This window comes from Syngnathus floridae, chromosome 2, assembly GCF_059516105.1.
Source record: "Syngnathus floridae isolate MCC-2025c chromosome 2, RoL_Sflo_1.0, whole genome shotgun sequence".
Lineage (NCBI taxonomy): Eukaryota > Metazoa > Chordata > Actinopteri > Syngnathiformes > Syngnathidae > Syngnathus > Syngnathus floridae.
The window spans coordinates 25,011,844-25,029,960 of NC_142414.1; the positions used below are offsets into that span (position 1 = coordinate 25,011,844).

Consider the following 18,117-nt stretch of genomic DNA (forward strand, 5'->3'; position numbering starts at 1 on the left):
ATTGGGTGGTGACCAGTTCAGGGTGTATGCAATGAAAGAAGTTACAGATTATAATTTTCCTGAGTCAGAAGTGTCCCTGACAAAATCAAAATGTTCCTGAGACTTTTGCGTTTGGTAGAGTTCAGCATGCTGTTTTAACCGGGTGCCCTTAATTATTGTAACATTAGCAAATGCAATCAAACATGGGCTGTTTTGAAGTGCAGGAAGTCATAAAGCCCAATATTTACTTTAGGTAGCCTTGTTTGCACCATTAAAGCAGCTAAGCGCGAATAATTATTTCCTCCTACTTGATACTACAAGAGCATTTAAAAGCTTTGAGGCTATTTGACTAATTGGTGTTTACTGGTCTTGTCATTCAGGCTCTGGTTGCCAAGCAAATACCTTAAGATACGAGTGACCTTACTTGGGAGTTTTTCCCCAACATTATTGAGAATTTTATTTTTACTTTGAGCAAATGTTTATGATACCCAGTGTATGGTGACGACGGACTTGTCTTTGAATTCTCTCAAGTATTGTATGAATTAATTTTGTATCTCAAGGCACCACTATACAAAGGATACGGCATGCATGGGAAATACTATATAATAGTCAAGTGCTAAATTTATTGAACTGTAACTTGGCTAAGAATGAGAGGTAGATCATTCCCGCATGTGACACAAGGCTTCCTGCTCGTATCATCCAATCAAACACTTGATACCTACTGAAACCTCAGCCAGCATCGCCTCCTAAACGCCGCGGAGCGTCTCAGCCCCTCGGGCTCTTTTTATGACTGGCGTTTTTTACGAGACCACGGTGGTCCTCTGAGCCCTGAGAGGTCAGACGGCCCGACAGGCAGCGGCCAGAATGAATGGCTCATTTCTGAGCTGTGGTGTGATGGAGAGGATACAGTGGTGCTAGCCTTTCCCCCAGGCTGTGAGTGACGGGCTGGGCAGACAGAGCAAATCTACGGTGTGTCGAACCACTGTCTGCCTGTTCTGTTTCATGTACGCCACACTACTCGGATTGGGCATTTTGAAGCGGCTCATGCTCACCCAAGTCAAAGCTCCTCCAAATGGTTTTAGTCATTTGTAACTGGAGGAGCGGGATCACATTTTGCCGCCCTCTGAAGATGTGGTTGATTTCATTTTATATGGAGTGAAACAACGCACCGGGCTACTGCTAAGCTCTGAGTGAAAATGGCAGCCATCCTATCTGGGGGTGACAGAGTGGGATTTGTACACGCTAGCCCTGGATTTCTTAGCTGTCGCTGTTTCAATGTTCATCGGGACAAAGAGGCAAAAGGTGGCTAGACTGGCTCTGAAAAGACGAGCCATTCTGCCTCATAGCCTGGACGCATTTTATGAGAACTTGGAGTCAACGTCATTGCACGGCCCACTTGCGGAGCTGGCCCCCGCGGCTGCAACATCACTCTGGTTTTCATCAGGATGAGACTCGCACGCACGGCTATAAAGGAAAGGACAATTATTCACGCGTGCCATCAAATGTTTGCAAACACACAACAGACTTCTGTGTTTTAAGCCTTAAGCATGGCACACACACACACATACACACACGTACACACAGTTTTGGTCCATTCATGTTAATCACTGTCAAATCAAACACACAGTTCTTTCTCTCACACTGCAGCGAGAGTCTGGGAGCAATCAAATGGTTGCACTACATAGGCCGTCTGAACCCTGTTTTCCTGTGCGTCTGCACCCATGCAGCAGTGATTTCTCCCCAGTGCGCTAATAAAACCTCACTAATGATGCTTCCGCCCCGCCCACAAACTGGCTCTAGCAACCGGCCTCTGCACAAACCAAGGAGCTTTTTATTTTATTTTTTTATTTAAGGAAAGCTCCTACTATTGGTGTGATGTCATCCCCAGCGCCGACTTGCATCCCACCAATCCGCCTAAGAGCTGCCCGAAGAACACAGCTGCTATTTCGACCTCATTTCTCACCTCCATTCATTCCCCTTTTCATATGTTTGTTTGTTTACTTTTCAAGCCGTAAATTAAAATTATGAGCGCGCCACACACATTACGAGTGTGGGTGGATATTTTTATAAAGGGCTTTCCCCAAAATATACTGCTTGTCCAATTACTGACACGTTAAGTGCCTCTCATCTGGCGCAGCTAGCGGACATTAACTCTGTGTTTTTGCAATGACACGATTCAGGCCCAGTGGAGGCATTATGCATTTCCTTCTGCACAGTTTCCTGTGTCCAACTGGGAAGTAATCTGACATGCACGTGATAAACTGCCCACTTGTAACTATTTGAGGCATCAGCAAATATTTCTTACTGCAACTTAGCCTTAGAGCCATTTTCCTTTTTAACTGTGTATAATTGTTGATGAAGAGGAACACTCAAATGAAAACATTTAAAAAATGGTACTAATATTGAGAGAAAAAAAACAATGTATGTCGTGATATATTGCTGAATATGTGATAATTCGTTGCCGAAATCTGTCCAACACACACGCACGCGCGCACACACGCACGCACACACAAACTAATTAAGAAGGGATATGACCCTTTGCTCATTTGAAAGGTATCCAGACAGGTTCTTACAACACCTCGTCAATTAGCAGCCATTTGTCTCCTTGAATGAATGACCTGCTCTTCATTGTACAAACACTCCATAATAAGCAACTTAACTGGATCAGCCCCTGGTACTTCATTTCCTAAATGTACAGTATGTAAAAACACTTAGGTACTGTATATATCTGTAAAGAAATATATTATGGGTAGGGCAATGCAATATACTTTATAGGATGTATATGCAGGTTTATTTGCTGCACTTGTACAACTTGCAATTACGCGACATTCGCTTGACTGCAGCAGTCTTGGTTGAAAATGATGATTTATTGCCTGGGTCTCCGTTTCTTGACTTTGCGAGTCGCATAGACAGCTGTATTTCTGAGTTGGTAACTCCCTCACGATTACCTCTTAAATCATGAACCATGAAAAAAAATGTCAACTCAAGAATCCTGTCGATGAATAGAGAGCCACATAAAAAGAGGAGAGGAAATAATCCCCAGGGGAGCGCACACAATACCATAGCTGGGGTTAAGTGCTAGGATTTCAGTCTGTGGGGGATTTGGGGGTCCCTGCGTCTATAGTCCTCTGTCCCCAAAACTGACCCTTCATCCACATCTCTCGCTTCTCTCACTCATTCACACACATTCATAAGTATATGTTGTCTTCCGCCAGCTCCGCCCCTCCTTCCCTGCAGGTTCCAGTCATCTGCTATAATCACAACGATGATATACGGGCCCCATTAAAAGAGAGGGGCTGCTGACATGCAGGACAATAGCCCCTCACAGCATGTCCAGGAAGTCTGCCCATCCAGGTGCACTTTCCCTTACAGGCCAAGCCACTCTCCCTCCTTCCCATCGTCTGCCTTTCTCACCCTCTCTTCCCTGTGTGAGCCCATTTAGAGGCAAGGTGCAGGGGCGGGGGGTATCGGAACAGGAGTGAAGCAAATGGGGGGGGGGGGGGAGTTGTTAGGCGGGCTAAAGGTGGATTTGCAAAATAGAGATTTAAGAGAAAAGTGTGGGGGTAAGGGGAGAGTTCAGGTGTGTTGAAAAGAGTGGACATTTGAGCAGCGGGCGATGCGGAGGTAGTGAGCGGCAAACAATAGTGATAATAAAGTCTCCCCTTTCACCCCTTCTGTGCTTCTCTTTCTCTCTGGGTCTCTCCTCACCTGACCTACCGCAGCGCATCACGGCACACGGGCCACGGTGAGAATAGGGCGGGGGCGGGATAGCTAATGGGACGGGACTGATGATGACAAGTACTAGTGACCGCATCACTGCTCGTCCATCGGCATGTCATTTAGGCCACTACTTGCACTCGCAATTTTTAATTTGATTAATCTTTATGCGCTTGTATCATTGCTCCACAAGTCTCATATTGGAGATAGTATATGCGTCTTTATGGAAAGGAGGGCGGAGGCGTGGTTGTCTACTATTTCAAAAATGTGCATGTTTGGTTAATTGAAGAATCTAAGTTAGGCTTTGTCTTATTTTTTAGAATTGGGGACCCCTTAAGCAAAGTGAGTTTTGCCATTTAAGCAATTTGGCTGCCTCAGTATAGATCCTTACTGACCGCCTTAGTGGCTATTGTTTTAAAGACTGCAAAGCCACTCATTTGATTGCAGCTGGGATTAAACGTCTTTTTGCCAGTAGAATTAGTCACTCCAGTAATTATCCAGTGGGGAGGCTCTCACCTATTTTCTTAGGTAAAGCCAGGAAGTGACATTTTCTTTCTCAACACAAGGCTGACGTTGGGCTACAATTAAACAAAACTGAGAAGCCTTTCAAAGTGGAGGTAGGCCTGCATACTGTAAATCCCGCTCTGCTTCAGTGAACCGAGGAGGCATGGGGTTGCTCCTTTTTCCACTGCTGTCACCAACACTTGAGGGCCACCACCAGATGCCCGAGCTTCGCTGCACAAATCCCCGCTTTCCGTCATCTAGTGCAAGCTTACTACCCTACCTGCTGCTCTTGTGGGGTCCACATCCAGCAGACTAGACTAGAAGCAGTCACATGTTCTGTCCTTAAGATATCAAGAGGAGCAATCAGTGTCACTTTTTTATTGGGTGATGAAAACAAATGGATTCTTGTCCATGTTCAGTTCAAGTTTGTTTGTCTTGTTTTGTGTTTTTTTTGTTCAGTAGAATTTTTTTGTCTTTACTGTTCCCATAATTTTGCAATCACTTAAGTCAAGCAAAAGCTGTGTTGCCATACAGTCAAACAGATTTGATAGTTTTTCAAATATAGTAATAACTGAAGAACTCAAGCGACAAAATGTTTTGCGATAGTGATAGTATCACAATACAATTCAGTCATCAATGTCATACTGCTGTTTTCAATCACATTTAAAACAAAACAAAAATGTAAAAATATAATGTCCTATTTAAGTAAAACATGACAAGTTGGTATTGTACAGAAAATGTAATTCTAAATCTTTTCACAATGGAGTTACATGTATTCAAACAATGTACAACAAGAAAAAACAAGATGACGTTGTTGTATATGCAGGTTTAATAGCAGATGCAAATCAAACAATGCCCTACTGCACAAAATTTATCGAACGAGATCGGAATAGCATTTTTTTACGAGCCCTATTTGTAATTAAACATGTCCCCAACATGTCTTCCATTTTTGTGGAATGTATTGAAACATAGTTTGCTTTTCTGGACCACCTCACTGCTGGAAAATATTTCAGTGCTTAAACTTGACTTTATCCCCAATCTCCTGCAAAATTCCCATGAATGCACCATTGTTATGTTTAATGCTGCTTGATTCAGTGCTTACATTCATCTTAAAGCAGACAAACAAATGCATATCCACACTCATCCAGCGACACACGTGCACATGCATATGCACTCGCAGAGTGACATGGAGTCGGGCCGACAGGCCGTCGAACCCTTTTTGGCCGACATTACCCGTAGCCAGTCTTGCGGAGAGCATTTGTCACGACCAATCAGAAGAGCCAGTGGAGTTTGTTATTGGAGCTCCGATTTTGGGAGCGGGGGTGCCGGGACGCTTCGCGGTAGGTCATGCTGACAAAGTCCTGGCTTGTGTGTACATCGTGGAGCAAGTGTGTGGCACACTAGTCAATTCGGACCTCTAGCCTTCATTCTCTTGAAACGGAACAGATTCTCTGGATAAGCTCAAAGTAGTGGAGAATCATGCCCCCCCGAGTTATAGACATACGCACATGCACATTTATCTTTATCCTCTTTCTGCTCCTTACATCATGTTATTTCTCCCATCTTGATCTAAAACTGAGTTCTATACATCGCGTAAAAAAAAAAAAATGTTTTTTCTCTTGACTGTGACATTTTTACCCCCACTGCAAATGATGCTCTTGCTGTATTGTTTTAGAGCTGAAAAACTAATTTAGAATTTTAGGTGCAATATTTATTCGCCTCGTGATTGGACAAGGGAAGTTATATTCAGTTAACATTTTTTAGTCCCATAGACGGTGGCACAGAACATAAAATAAAATAATGGACTGTAAATATATTGAAGTGAATTGCCATGGGTACATCAAAAATTAGATACTACAATACAAAACAAGCTAAATGCGAACAGCAGAACAGGTCGACTTAATGAATCTAAAGGGAATGAGCGTGTATGTAGCCGAGAAGAAGAGGCTTGGAAAAGTGGTGAGGTGCCAGCGTGAGCCAAAGCTTACAGGTGCCCCTAAGCTGAGCCTTGCATGAAGTGAAATGCTGGCAGCTGACAAGGCTATAAGTGTCACACGGTAGCCTTGTTCCCTCTCACTCCTGCAAAGGTCAAAACAAAACCTTATTTCAGTATTCCTCTGTTACAACTGTCAGGCAGTAAATTAAATAACTATATAAAACGAAGTGACACATTGTCCAGTCTTCAATATGGTCAGAAATGTTAAAGTCACCAAGATTGGGCAAAAAACAGATTTTTGTCAGTGATTCTTGATGCTCAACCATCTATCCATTTTCTATTAATTTTGTAATTTCTATTTTCACTCCCAGACACATAAAAAAACAACTATCCACACTCATGTTCACAAGAATTTAGATTTATGTAATAATTAATGTAACAAGCTTGTTTTGGTATGTGGGAGAAAAAAGTCGATGCTCTAAAATCACGGAGCAGAAAGCACTGAGCAGAGCACAATTGCTTACAAGAGAGAGAAATGAGCAATGGTGTGTGGGAATTCATCTTGCACGAGAGACCGTCACTCCTTACGCATGTTCGCTGCTTAAAATCATCTTGTGATTGGAGCTCTGTGCTGAAAGAAAAATGTTAGTCTCGAGCCTGGTCGAAAGCCAACATTCGTGTCTTGCCCTCACACAAATCAAGACATTCTGATTTTGACGCCTCTACTCTCTCAGTTAATGAGACAATCAGCATATATCACATGCAGGTTGCCTTTTTCTCTGCTTTGGGTGTTTTTCATTGATGCAGGCAGCCCATCACAGAGGTGAGGTCTGGCCAAAGAAGGAAGGAAGGAAGGGAGGCTGAGTGCAAGCCTATTGTGCAACATGTGTTTATGTGTCCAACACAGGAGGGCAGTCTTTCAACACTTCCTCCGCATGTAGGCAGATCTCACTACTGCTTAGATTTACAGTAGTGGTGCTGGAAGCCCTTCTCTTAAAATGGCTGAGAGTGTAAATTTCTTTTCTTCAAGTGTTTGTTTTTTATCGTACAACTGATGATCTGAATGACTTTATTCACCTTTGCTTTCAATTACCTTTGACTTCACAGTAAATGTGCACAATTTTATATCATTTGGTTTATAATTATAAATAAAATAAAAATTTGCAGTTAACATTAGGGCTAACATTTATTGATCGGTATTAAAACGTTATGCATTATACATTAAAAACGTGTGTTGAATGTACTCATTTTTATTTTGTCAAGTGGTTGTGCAAAATAAGAACATCTGGCTTCAGATGCATTTTATAGGTAGACTACTGCTTAACAAAATGTATTTGAATCCAGATGCTGTTATATCATGCATGATGAAATATAAAACAATTCCAACATTATTCTTCTAACATAAAATACTATATGTGCCTTGGCTTTTAGCACTTATCTTAACTCAAATTACCTATACCTTAAATGCTATCATATAATTAGTATTATCCAGAAATTTCATTATACTCATCAACCAAATTATAATTATTTCATTATAGCTATTTACTTGCAATCTTGAATATACAAAATTGTTTTAATGATTGAATATAATGCATGATTAACAGTGCGGCAATTTATAGCCATTACTCCATTTGCTAAAATTTGTCCTAATTAGGTCCTCAAGAGAAGAAAGCTCATCTCTGTTGACTTCAGGCAAGAGTGCAGTCATCTCTGGCACATACTAATAGAGAACAATGATCCCATTCACACCTTCTGGCAATTTAGAATCTTCAATCGATAGACCATATCCGTAAGTGTTAAGACTTTCAACTGTCAGATTTTTGATGAGCAAAGCTTCTCATCTTTTTAATGAGTGTGGATAGCTTGGTTCGCAAATGTGCAGTAAAGCCTGGTACAGACACAGATTTTTAACACCTTAACCAGTTTTTTAAGTGAGAGGCCCCACATAAAAACAATCAAACGCTGTGCTTTTGCTGCAGTTATCGTTTAAGCCATATAGTTGGAAATGTCCAACACAACACCGCACACTTAACGATCACAAACCAGAAGGATATTGCAGCACTTGTACTGACCTGTGGTGCCATTGGGTCTACAGATTGCCCGAAAATACAAAGATGTTTTGCAAGTGAAATAATAAATATGTTTTATACACTCGACACACCACAGAGAAGAGTATTAACAGGCCTTACACATTTGTCTGAGTGAAAGAAATGCCTAGTTTTCTACAATGAGGCTTCAAAAGATGAAAGACCGAGCCATTCCTTCCACTTTCCAATGCTGTGAACATATCCACTGGATACATTGAAAGTAGGCTGATGTGCTCGAATGCCCTGACAATGCCAAGCCCTAGTCCACAGACTGTCATGTCAGACTTTTTTTTTTTTTGTCGTCCCTCTTGCTCTTACTCCTTCTCAACACCATCAATGAGGCGCTCAAAAACCACCATGCCAGCCTGAAGCCGAGTTCCACAGGATCGTGAATATGAACAGATTGAATTGTCAGTCTTGACTGTTCTCCAAGTATATTGGGGAGATATAATAATACAACACATACCAAATGATAATTGTTCAGGATTAGAATCCAATTCAATCCAGTTCAATAATAAACAATTGTTTCTATCAGTAAATTGAATGTGGCCATTCCCACTTTTCCCTTCTGTATGTAATCCCTCTTTGTTCCCATAAGTTATTTTGCTGATGTTGAGTAAAAGAGTAACTCTTGAAGAGCTGCTGCTGACAAAAATAGGCTTCCTCACTCAGTAGCGCAGCACTTTACTGGGTGTAGCCATGTTGCTGTTTGAGGTTAAGTTGTAGTCATTTGTTGTGATTTGCAAAAATCCCTTTTTGGATTGAGCTTGTGCATACCTTTGGCTGTGTAAGCACCAATACTGGCCCCTTTAGGCTTGGAGCTATTTAAGTTTAAGCTCATAAGGCTTCTCCATCAACCTTCCTATAAGTGGTTCTGGCGCCCTGAGGTGGACTAATCTTTGAAATTATCTCTAAATGCAATATGAGACGATCCTTACCATTCCTTTTGGTGAGCATTGTCATTGTTTCATGTGTGCGTGGGGGTCCTGTAGCTACACTTACGTCACCCCCCCACATGCGGTATAATGATTACGCCTGTTTCTGTTGACTGTGCTCTACGCAAGCTTACGATGTTGTGCGGATGCATTGTTTTGAGTTTTTGTTTTCAAACCCAACAGTATTTGCAGTCTACTTAAGTTTGATTTCATATTCAACAAAGCACACTTTCTCAATTGTTTTGTTTTGTTTGTTTTTTTACAGATCTTGCTTAGGAATAATTGGTTTCACAGTTGAATGGTGGCCCAGTCGTCGTGTGATGTACTCTTGTAGGTGTAGGACCAAATCCCAGTTCGGACCTTTACAGCAGGTGAGAACACGAATCCCATGTTGGATTTTCAGGGTGGTTGGTGGTGGTGGGGGGGTGGGCGAGATCCTGGTGAATTTGAAAGAGCCGCTGATGGGGTGGCAGCCAGGGCGCCCTCTCCAGTCTTCACCCACTGACATGCCAGGTGGGTGTCAAATGGACACTCGTGGGCTTGGCCCTCTTCTACTGGATCTGTCTGCAGTTGTTAATGATAACACGTGTCGATAACCGGCCCCGCCACTTGATGCTGCCCACATAAGACTCATGTAGAGCCTGCCAAATTGTGTGTGTGTGCGCGCGCGTGCGTGCATGTGCGCGTGCGTGCACGTGCGCGTGTGTGCGTGATGGCTCTCAAATAAGTTTCACTTCTAATTGTGTGATAACCACAGATTACTCCTACTAAGTATGATCTTCTATGGCATTTCAAGACGATGACTGGGTAAAATGTATCTGTTTCTCCGGTAGTTTTTCAAGGCAACCATTTTAATTAGATATATGATAGGCTACTTAAATCGTCAACATCATTGTTTTTAAATAAAAATGATAACGATGATTTTACATTATATTATTATTATTATTATTATTATTATTATTATTATTACTAAAATTATTATTACTAAAATTAGTATTATTACTGTTGTTATTGCCAGTGATTATATTTTTATTAATGACCGTAACAACAATTATATTACACTGAAGGTATTGCTATTAATGTGTATACATATTATTATTAGTAGTAGTTGTAGGAGTTGTAGTAGTATCGAAAGTCATTTTTATAATACATTTTCATTCGCTTATTTTAGATAACATATTTGTAAAATTTCATATTTCATACAGTTTAATGCTGCTATAAACTGAGTTCATACGGCGTTTTAGAGGTTTCTACGACTGTGTAATATCTTAATCGATTTAAAGAATATCACCAAAATTCAAGGGGGATACAATTGTGGCAATTTTAAATTTTATTTTATTTTATCCGAATTTAGTTATTAGCTAATAGTTAATATGAACACAAATGGAGATGTTTGTTGTGACCGTTATATTTGCATAACGTTACAAGTCTTACTTAGTCTGAATGGGTGTATGCGTGTATTGTTGTTGTCTTTTTGTTGTTGTTGTTTTTAAATCTCCCTTGGGGGCAAAAAGGCCTGAGGCCCAGTTGGCCTTTCCAATTTCTGCGTGTAGGCTGTATATGCCAAATAATAATGTGATAGGGATTTTTACATCGTGTGTGCGCGCTCGCGTGTATGTCCGAACGTGTGTGCGCACGTGTCTGCGCGCTCTTTGGCTGACTTGTAAAATTATGACAGGCCATTTTCAAACTCAAAGATTAACATTGTGATTCCCAGTGTCCCAGTAGACAATGTGATTGATTACATCACATTGTATTAAGGTCATTTCGACATCAGGGTAATTTTCAACTGGAGCCTCCGGGCCATATTTTAATGTGCATTTGTTTGGCGCTGCTGTCGCTCGCTCTAGCTCTCTCTCTCTCTCTCTCTCGCTCGTCTCATCTACGGAAAATAGATGGCGACATTAACGAGCGATTAATTAAAAACAACAATTTTAATGGTGATAGCACGGCTGCTTTCCCTTTTGAAAAATGATGTTGCCTTTTACGCACGGATTTTACATTCAAGAGTTATTATCAATAGAGTAGAGGTGTATATTTTAATTATTATTTAGATTAACATCAAATTATACACTCCAGAATGCTCGTGAAAATCAGAATAACGTTATTTCCATTTCGACGCTGATGCTTTTTTTTTTGCTTTTATTATGACGATATTTGTTGTTTCATATTTACATATTAAATGCTATATTTTACTATTCGTGATTCATCATCTTCTGTAAATACCCGCTTGACCAAGTTCATGGGATATCCCATTTTAAAAAATAATAAAATGAATAATGAAATCAAATCATCTAAATAAATGAAGATGAGAACACAAAAAGAGTAGTCAAAATAGCAGCTTCAGTGCTCACTTTAATAGAGATCGAAATATAGAAATACTAGGACAATACAAATGGTGAGACATTCAAGTCGCTTATTTCTGCTGTTTGCCTTTCATTATGTCTAAAGCGAGTGCAACTAAGAAAAGGAAAAGTGCAATAAATCTGTGTGTACGTGTGTGTGTGCGCGCACGCGCGGCGTATATGCGCGCGCGTGCGTGTACGCGTGTATACGCGCGTGTGTGCATCCATGCGTGGTTTCAAGCTTGTATTATGTTCCAGAGTCATCATATTTACGTGCTTTAGCACAATTATGGACTCTGTACGTGCGCGCTCGTTGCTTCATGTACCTTTAGCTATACGCCCGCCCGCCTGCCGGCAAGCTCGCCTCATGTGCGGGCCTTAGCACTCGGTCGTCTCACATGTCCAGTGTGCGCCGATGTTATCTGCGCTTAATCCAGAAACCCGCAGCCTTTTCCACCGCGGACCAAGCTTCGGTTTCGCAGTGTGTGCGTGGTGGTGGTGGTGTGTGTGTGTGTGTGTGTGGGGGGGGGGGGGGGGGGTACGTGTGTTTGTTCGTGTGTATGTGTACGTCTGTGTACGTCTGTGTATTCAGTCACCACAGTCTTGACCGCAGCAATTTGGGGTGAAAATAAAACTTCTCATCTGCGTCCCTGTATCCCAAACGCGCACCCTCGCCATGATAGTGCATATGGTGGAATAAGTGGATTCATTTCTTGCTTGCATGTTTTACTTTTGCAATCTCCAATTTAATTAGAACCCTAGTATGAAGGTGCGACCATGTGCGCAAGGCCCCCTGAAATCATATTGGTTTTCTTGTTGTAGGTTTGTTTTTACACTTATGACTTACGCAGCCCCCCCAAAAAACCCAGAACATAAAACGACCAAAACAAGGGTCCAAAACACAAAATTAAATATATTACATCTCGCTTCCCTCCCCCCACCCCGCCCCTCAGACGGGGCCCCTAATTCCTGGCTGTGAAACGCAAGTTGTCGACCATTTTGTTTTGAAGGTGCTATTTGGGGGGTGGGTGGGGGGGGGGGGGGGGGGGCAATTTCCAAGGGTGTAACCAAAGCAATAACAACAATCATTCATCATAACATTTATTATAATGATTATAGTCATAGTCATCGTCATGATCATGATAAATATTAATTAAATAATTATATATAGATATAAATATATAATTATATATATATATATATATATATATATATATATATATATATATATATATATATATATATATATATATATATATATGCGTGTGCTTAAGCGTGTGTTGCACCCTTGCACAGTTTTATTCCGTATTTGTCTTTGAGTCCGACCTAATCGATCTGAGTCATTTGATCAAGACAATAGCTCATTCTCACGCTGTTTCCTCGCCCACTAAAGGGCTCAACCTTTGCACACCACATTATTTATGATTTGTTTGTCGTCCTTTCTTTTGTATGGCACTATTTTTGCTTGTTTCTGACTGTCGAAATAATTTAAAAAAGCTCTTTGAATTAATACATTATATTTAAAATAATGCCACTGTGTAAGTGGCTTATATACCTCACTTCAAAGTTATAAAAAAACAGGCAAAATCCCCCCCCCCCTACCGCCCCCAACCAATATTCCAAGACAGGCTCCCCAGAGGAAACACCAAATAAATGCTAATAGCTACTGATTATAAGTCTGCATTGCTGGTTAATATATTGTTGAATTAATCAACTTCTATAATAGTGTCAAAAAACAGCATTATTATGTTTAAAATGATGCCAGTGTTTAAGTGCCACATGCGCTTTAACGTTACTAAACAGAGGAATCTTTCCACTCTCCTCCGCCACCACCAGTTTTCCAAGAGAGGCTCCCTAGAGTATCCACCAAATATGCTAAATGCTACTGATTATTATTATTATTGATTAATGATTACCGTCTGCATTTCACATCCACTCGTGGGGAAACATCCCAGGCGATTTCTGCAGTGTTGGAGATGTATTTGATGAGCCTGTGAGAGTTCAAAATCCTTCAGTATAATGTCAAGAAGTTCAAATTAAACACATTATGATTAACATTAATCATAACAATAATAATAATAATAATAATAATAATAATAATAATAATAATAATGATGATATGCGGTATTTGTCTGACACTTTTTATTTATTACTAATATTTTACTATACTAGTGTACTACTAATATACTACTAATAATAATAATGACAATAATTGCAAATTCGTTGTGTTATGTTAACAGTGAGTGGATGTGTGCGACATCCAGCAGACTGCAGTCGCTCCATCATCGCAGATCTTTAATAGGCCCCAACACAGAGCCGCCTTTATTTAGCCAAACCAGACGGAAACCATTCCCATATGACATGTAGGCTAGAGGCCCAGGCACCATGTGGAGCCCGGTCCACCGCTCGGGTTCAAATGCACGCTGACAGAGTTTTCTCACATTTTGCAACATGGAACAATTCATTAACAATAATAATTGCATTGTAGGCCTACGTCTAAATATGACCAGATTAATTACAATAATATCATGCATGCATTTCATGAAAGAGAGAAAAAAAAGAAGATCTTTATTATGTTGTACATTTTGTCAAATTTGAAGGTAAACATTACCTGTACTTGGAGCCCAGTCAAAGCCACATAGTTCCTGCCTGCAGCACACAAACAAACATACAAGCAGACAGGTGCAGAGTCATGCTTACCCAGCCTGCAGTTCATAATCCCTTGAATGCACCGTTTTTTATTTTATGTATTATTTACGGCAAACCAACAGAATGAAGCCAACAGAATGTTTGGTTTGGAGCAGCAGGGGGAGGAGGAGGGCATGCATGCGTCAAACAGCTGCTAGCTGCTGCATTGCACGCACACACGCACAAGAAATATCCCTTGAACTGTGCAATTAGTGGAGAGCCATCAAATAACAATTTTTTTTTGCCAGACTTGCACGTCAAGCAGTCTGCAAAATGTTAAAAAAGACAGGCTTGTGTTAATAAAACCATTAATTAAATACAAATACTAATATTAATACTATATTATTATAATATAATGATAATAAACTTAGTTTACTAACTCGGGTAAATTTACATTGTATAATGTTGATTAATGTGCACTGTCCTCTTTTAAATAATAATAATAATAATAATAATAATAATAATAATAACAATAATAATAATAATAATAATAATAATAATAATAATGATAATGATAATAATAATTAATAATAATAATAATCTTTGTCTTCTTACCTGCATGGTGGCGTGCACGGGCCGGCTGCAGAGAAGCGCGTCGCCGCCTTGGGTTAAATGCAAGTGGGTGCTGGCAGCAGCGGAGCTGGGTGGGCTGGGAGAACGGAGCTGAAGGAGGGAGAGGAGGGAGGGGGAGAAGGTGCGAGTGTGAGGAGAGAGCAGCATGTGGAGGAGGAGGTAGAGGAGGAGGAGGAGGGGAAGAGATAAGTGATCTAAAGGGGAGACGATAGGACCAAAAAAAAAAAAGTGATGATGATGAATACATTGGAAAGTTTTTTGGCCCCGGCGAGGGTGTCAGATTGAATGGAGCTGTGCGCATGTGCGAAGGTGTCCAAACTGACAATGCTGGTGAGATGAAGATAGTGTTGTTGCTGCTTCTGGGCTCACGGTGGACGACGAGAGGAATCTACAAGGCGACAAGATGAGATCCAAGGCGAGGGCAAGAAAACTGGCCAAAAGTAGGTTCCGCGTTTATGGTCTTTTCCTTCCCGGGTTGGAAAAAAAAAACAACAACAACAAAAAAAAAGCGCTTCTTGCGCGTTCCTGTCCGGTGTCTGCGCGGAGAAGGAGGGCGATACTCTTCGGCCACTCTGATTAACTTTTTTTGGGGGGGACCCTTCGTTGCGGCTGCTCGCGCGGGCTACTACAGTTTGTGTGCACTTTGCGGTGTATGCTTCCTTGCGCAAAACTTTGACGCCGGTGCTTCAGTGCGCTCATGACTGCAGCTTCCAGATTCGCTCTTTCGTTTCACGCGAGGTTTTTACTTTTCTAGTTCCTGAAAGTTTCGGCAAACTTGTCAAAATGCATCCGAATCTTCTTGTAAATAGAGGTGTTCCAAGATCACAAAATTCCCTACTCGTGTTATAGTGGGCGCTGTGGTACTGTCCCAAAACATTTCCTCCCGGGGCGTACATTTTTATTGTATTGTATTTTATTTTTACTTTTGTGTATGTGGGGGTGGGGGTGAATATTTTGTGCCTCGTTTGTTTTGCAACACTCTCTCTCCGTTTACATGCATACACAAATGGTAACCCCCCCCCCCTTTTTTTTTTTGACCCCCGCCCTCCAAGGAAGTGCCAATCAATAAGTGCAAAGAGAGACGCAACTGAGCACATTTTTTTTCTTTTGATACTTGGAATTGCAGACTAACCTTGCATACGTACAATTGTTTTAATATTTTCTCCCCAGTTCTTTCTTCGGTCTGATATTTAATCCACTTGTTTGTTGGCACCCTTTGTGATCAGTTTATTCACGCGACTCATTAAGGTGATAACCTAATGATAATGATGATGATGATGATAAGTGGCCTAATTGTGTATAGGCTTGCTGGCAGGCACTCCGCGACATTCTATTTCAACACATTGCGAGCTTTCATGCGCACGTCCCAAATTGGACAGAAATATAAGTATGCAGCCTTGTATTTGTTAATTCGGCCTAAATATTTGAATGCTGATTTCCCCCCTCCCTTTACATGCTGATCATTCTGACAGGCCTCGGGAAGCATTTTATCACTGTCAGACTGTGGGCAACAGCATAAGATTTATCCACTGATGGCTTACATTTTATTGAATGCTGTAAAATAATATAAAAACAATTCTGCACGTATTTCTTATTTTTTCTCACATTTTTCTTAATGCTAAAATTTGATTTAACTGTTTATTCGCAGGCCATGATAAAGCAATTCTTATTTTCTTAAAATCACATTTTGCTAAGCCTTTTTTTTTTTTTTTTTTTTGAATTATTATTATTAAGCCCCCGTTCGCGTAGAACATGCACTTTTTAGGTTTTCGGGCATAAAAGAAAGCAGCTAATTGGTCTGCTTAGTATAATTACTTAAACGTGTCGAGCAGAGCGCTCCTTGTGAGCAGTGTGCACTCTCGGTCCTGATCTGCAAACAGCCCGAGTTGCTAGTCTGTTGATCCTGGTGCTAATGAACACAAATACCTGGCTTTGTTGAGCCCTCCTCGCACAGACCCCAGATCAGCGGGAATGGGCAACAAAAACCCATTTGGGCATTCAAAACGAGCAGCGTAATTTTGAATGGGAGGTGTTAAGCAGCCAGTTGCGCGTGCACCTCGTGTGCATGTGTGAATTTTGTTTTGAAGCAACTTATTTTCCTTGAATTACAGTCCCTTCGCATTCTCTCACAAAGTTAAGTCTGTGATCCCATTAAAACGTGTGCCACCACACACAGCATGTGCGCGCACGTGTTTGTGTGCGCGCGCGTGTGTGTGTGATGTGCAATGTTTACAGTCAGTGAGGCTCTGCAAATTCCCACGTTTGATTCCAACACAATAAATATATTTTTTATGTTAGACGCGCACATGCACACGCACGCTCACACACGCGCGCGCACCCCCCCCCACACACACGCACACACACACACTTTTTACATACTATACACGCATGTATGCATTTCTTAAGTCTGTTGAAATTCAATTACAAGTACGAAAAAAAAACTACAAAGACTACAATACTACAACATTGGCATAGTCTTATAAAAAGGATTATTAATTAATTGATTTTCAATGCACTGTTTGTTCATACAAGGACACCAAACGCTAACATTCATTTTCACCCTTTCTTTAATGTTTTAAAATATGTAATTCTATAAATTAGGGTTAATTCAAAACGAACTTTCATAATTATAGAGTTTCGAATAAATGTATTGGTATTTTTTTGTTTTGTAACAAAAATGATCGATTGATTAATTGTAATTTAAAGTATTACCATAATAATCGTGCTCAAGATGTTTTTCATAATCCTCAGCTTTAGTATACAAATACACTTATCAACATATATATGCTATATATGCTATATGATATATATATGATTATGCTATTTATTCATATACTCAAATTACCACAATGGCCACCCTTTGACTTTGACAACTCTAATATATGTATTGCGTGCGTGCGTGCGTGTGTGCGTGCGTGCGTGCGTACAGAACCTGTATACAATACACACACACGAAGAACAGTATTGCAATACAGCAATAAAACGCGTGTGCATACACAGAAATGCACGTATGCATAAACACACACACGCACGCACAGACACACGCACGGACACGCACACACACACACGTCTGAAGTAAACAAACATTATTGATTGCTTGCTTTGTTGTGGAGTCTGTCATAAAGTCGCTAAAAATATTGGATGTTTTGTGTTGTCCTGCGAATAGGTCTCACTCAAAGTCAGCTGGAGTAGCCTCCAGCTCATTATTCACCCGAATAACTGTCGTAAAAAAGGACGGATTGATATTGTGTGTGTGTGTGTGTGTCTGCCAGTGTGTGTGTATGTGTCTGCGTGTGTATGCGTACAACACACCTCTTATTGCCCCCACACTCTGTGAAACTTTTTGCATACTA

At 40.8% G+C, this 18,117-nt stretch overlaps 1 protein-coding gene and 1 long non-coding RNA gene across 9 annotated transcripts in view; one reads left to right on the top strand and one right to left on the bottom strand.

The window, feature by feature from the left end:
- Positions 1–5,926: 5,926 nt before the first annotated feature.
- Positions 5,927–15,401, bottom strand: LOC148402747 (uncharacterized). 2 transcript variants are annotated; one of them, XR_015857313.1, is made up of 5 exons: positions 15,088–15,401; positions 14,747–14,958; positions 14,115–14,152; positions 13,420–13,494; positions 5,927–6,279 (listed from the first exon to the last, which is right to left on the bottom strand). It is a non-coding gene; the product is annotated as an uncharacterized LOC148402747 (long non-coding RNA). The 2 variants fall into 2 exon arrangements; XR_015857314.1 differs by having other exon boundaries at positions 14,747–14,854; positions 15,010–15,401.
- prdm16 (PR domain containing 16) overlaps positions 14,941–18,117 on the top strand; it is a 149,263-nt gene continuing 146,086 nt past the window's right edge. For 4 of the 7 annotated variants that reach the window (XM_088369962.1, XM_088369954.1, XM_088369956.1 and 1 more), the window contains exon 1: positions 14,942–15,204. In XM_088369962.1, coding sequence (XP_088226088.1) covers positions 15,168–15,204 — 37 coding nt within the window. In that variant the 5' untranslated portion in view covers positions 14,942–15,167. Of the gene's footprint in view, positions 15,205–18,117 lie in introns of all 7 variants that reach the window. The other 3 variants (XM_088369958.1, XM_088369957.1, XM_088369959.1) reach the window with 2 other exon arrangements.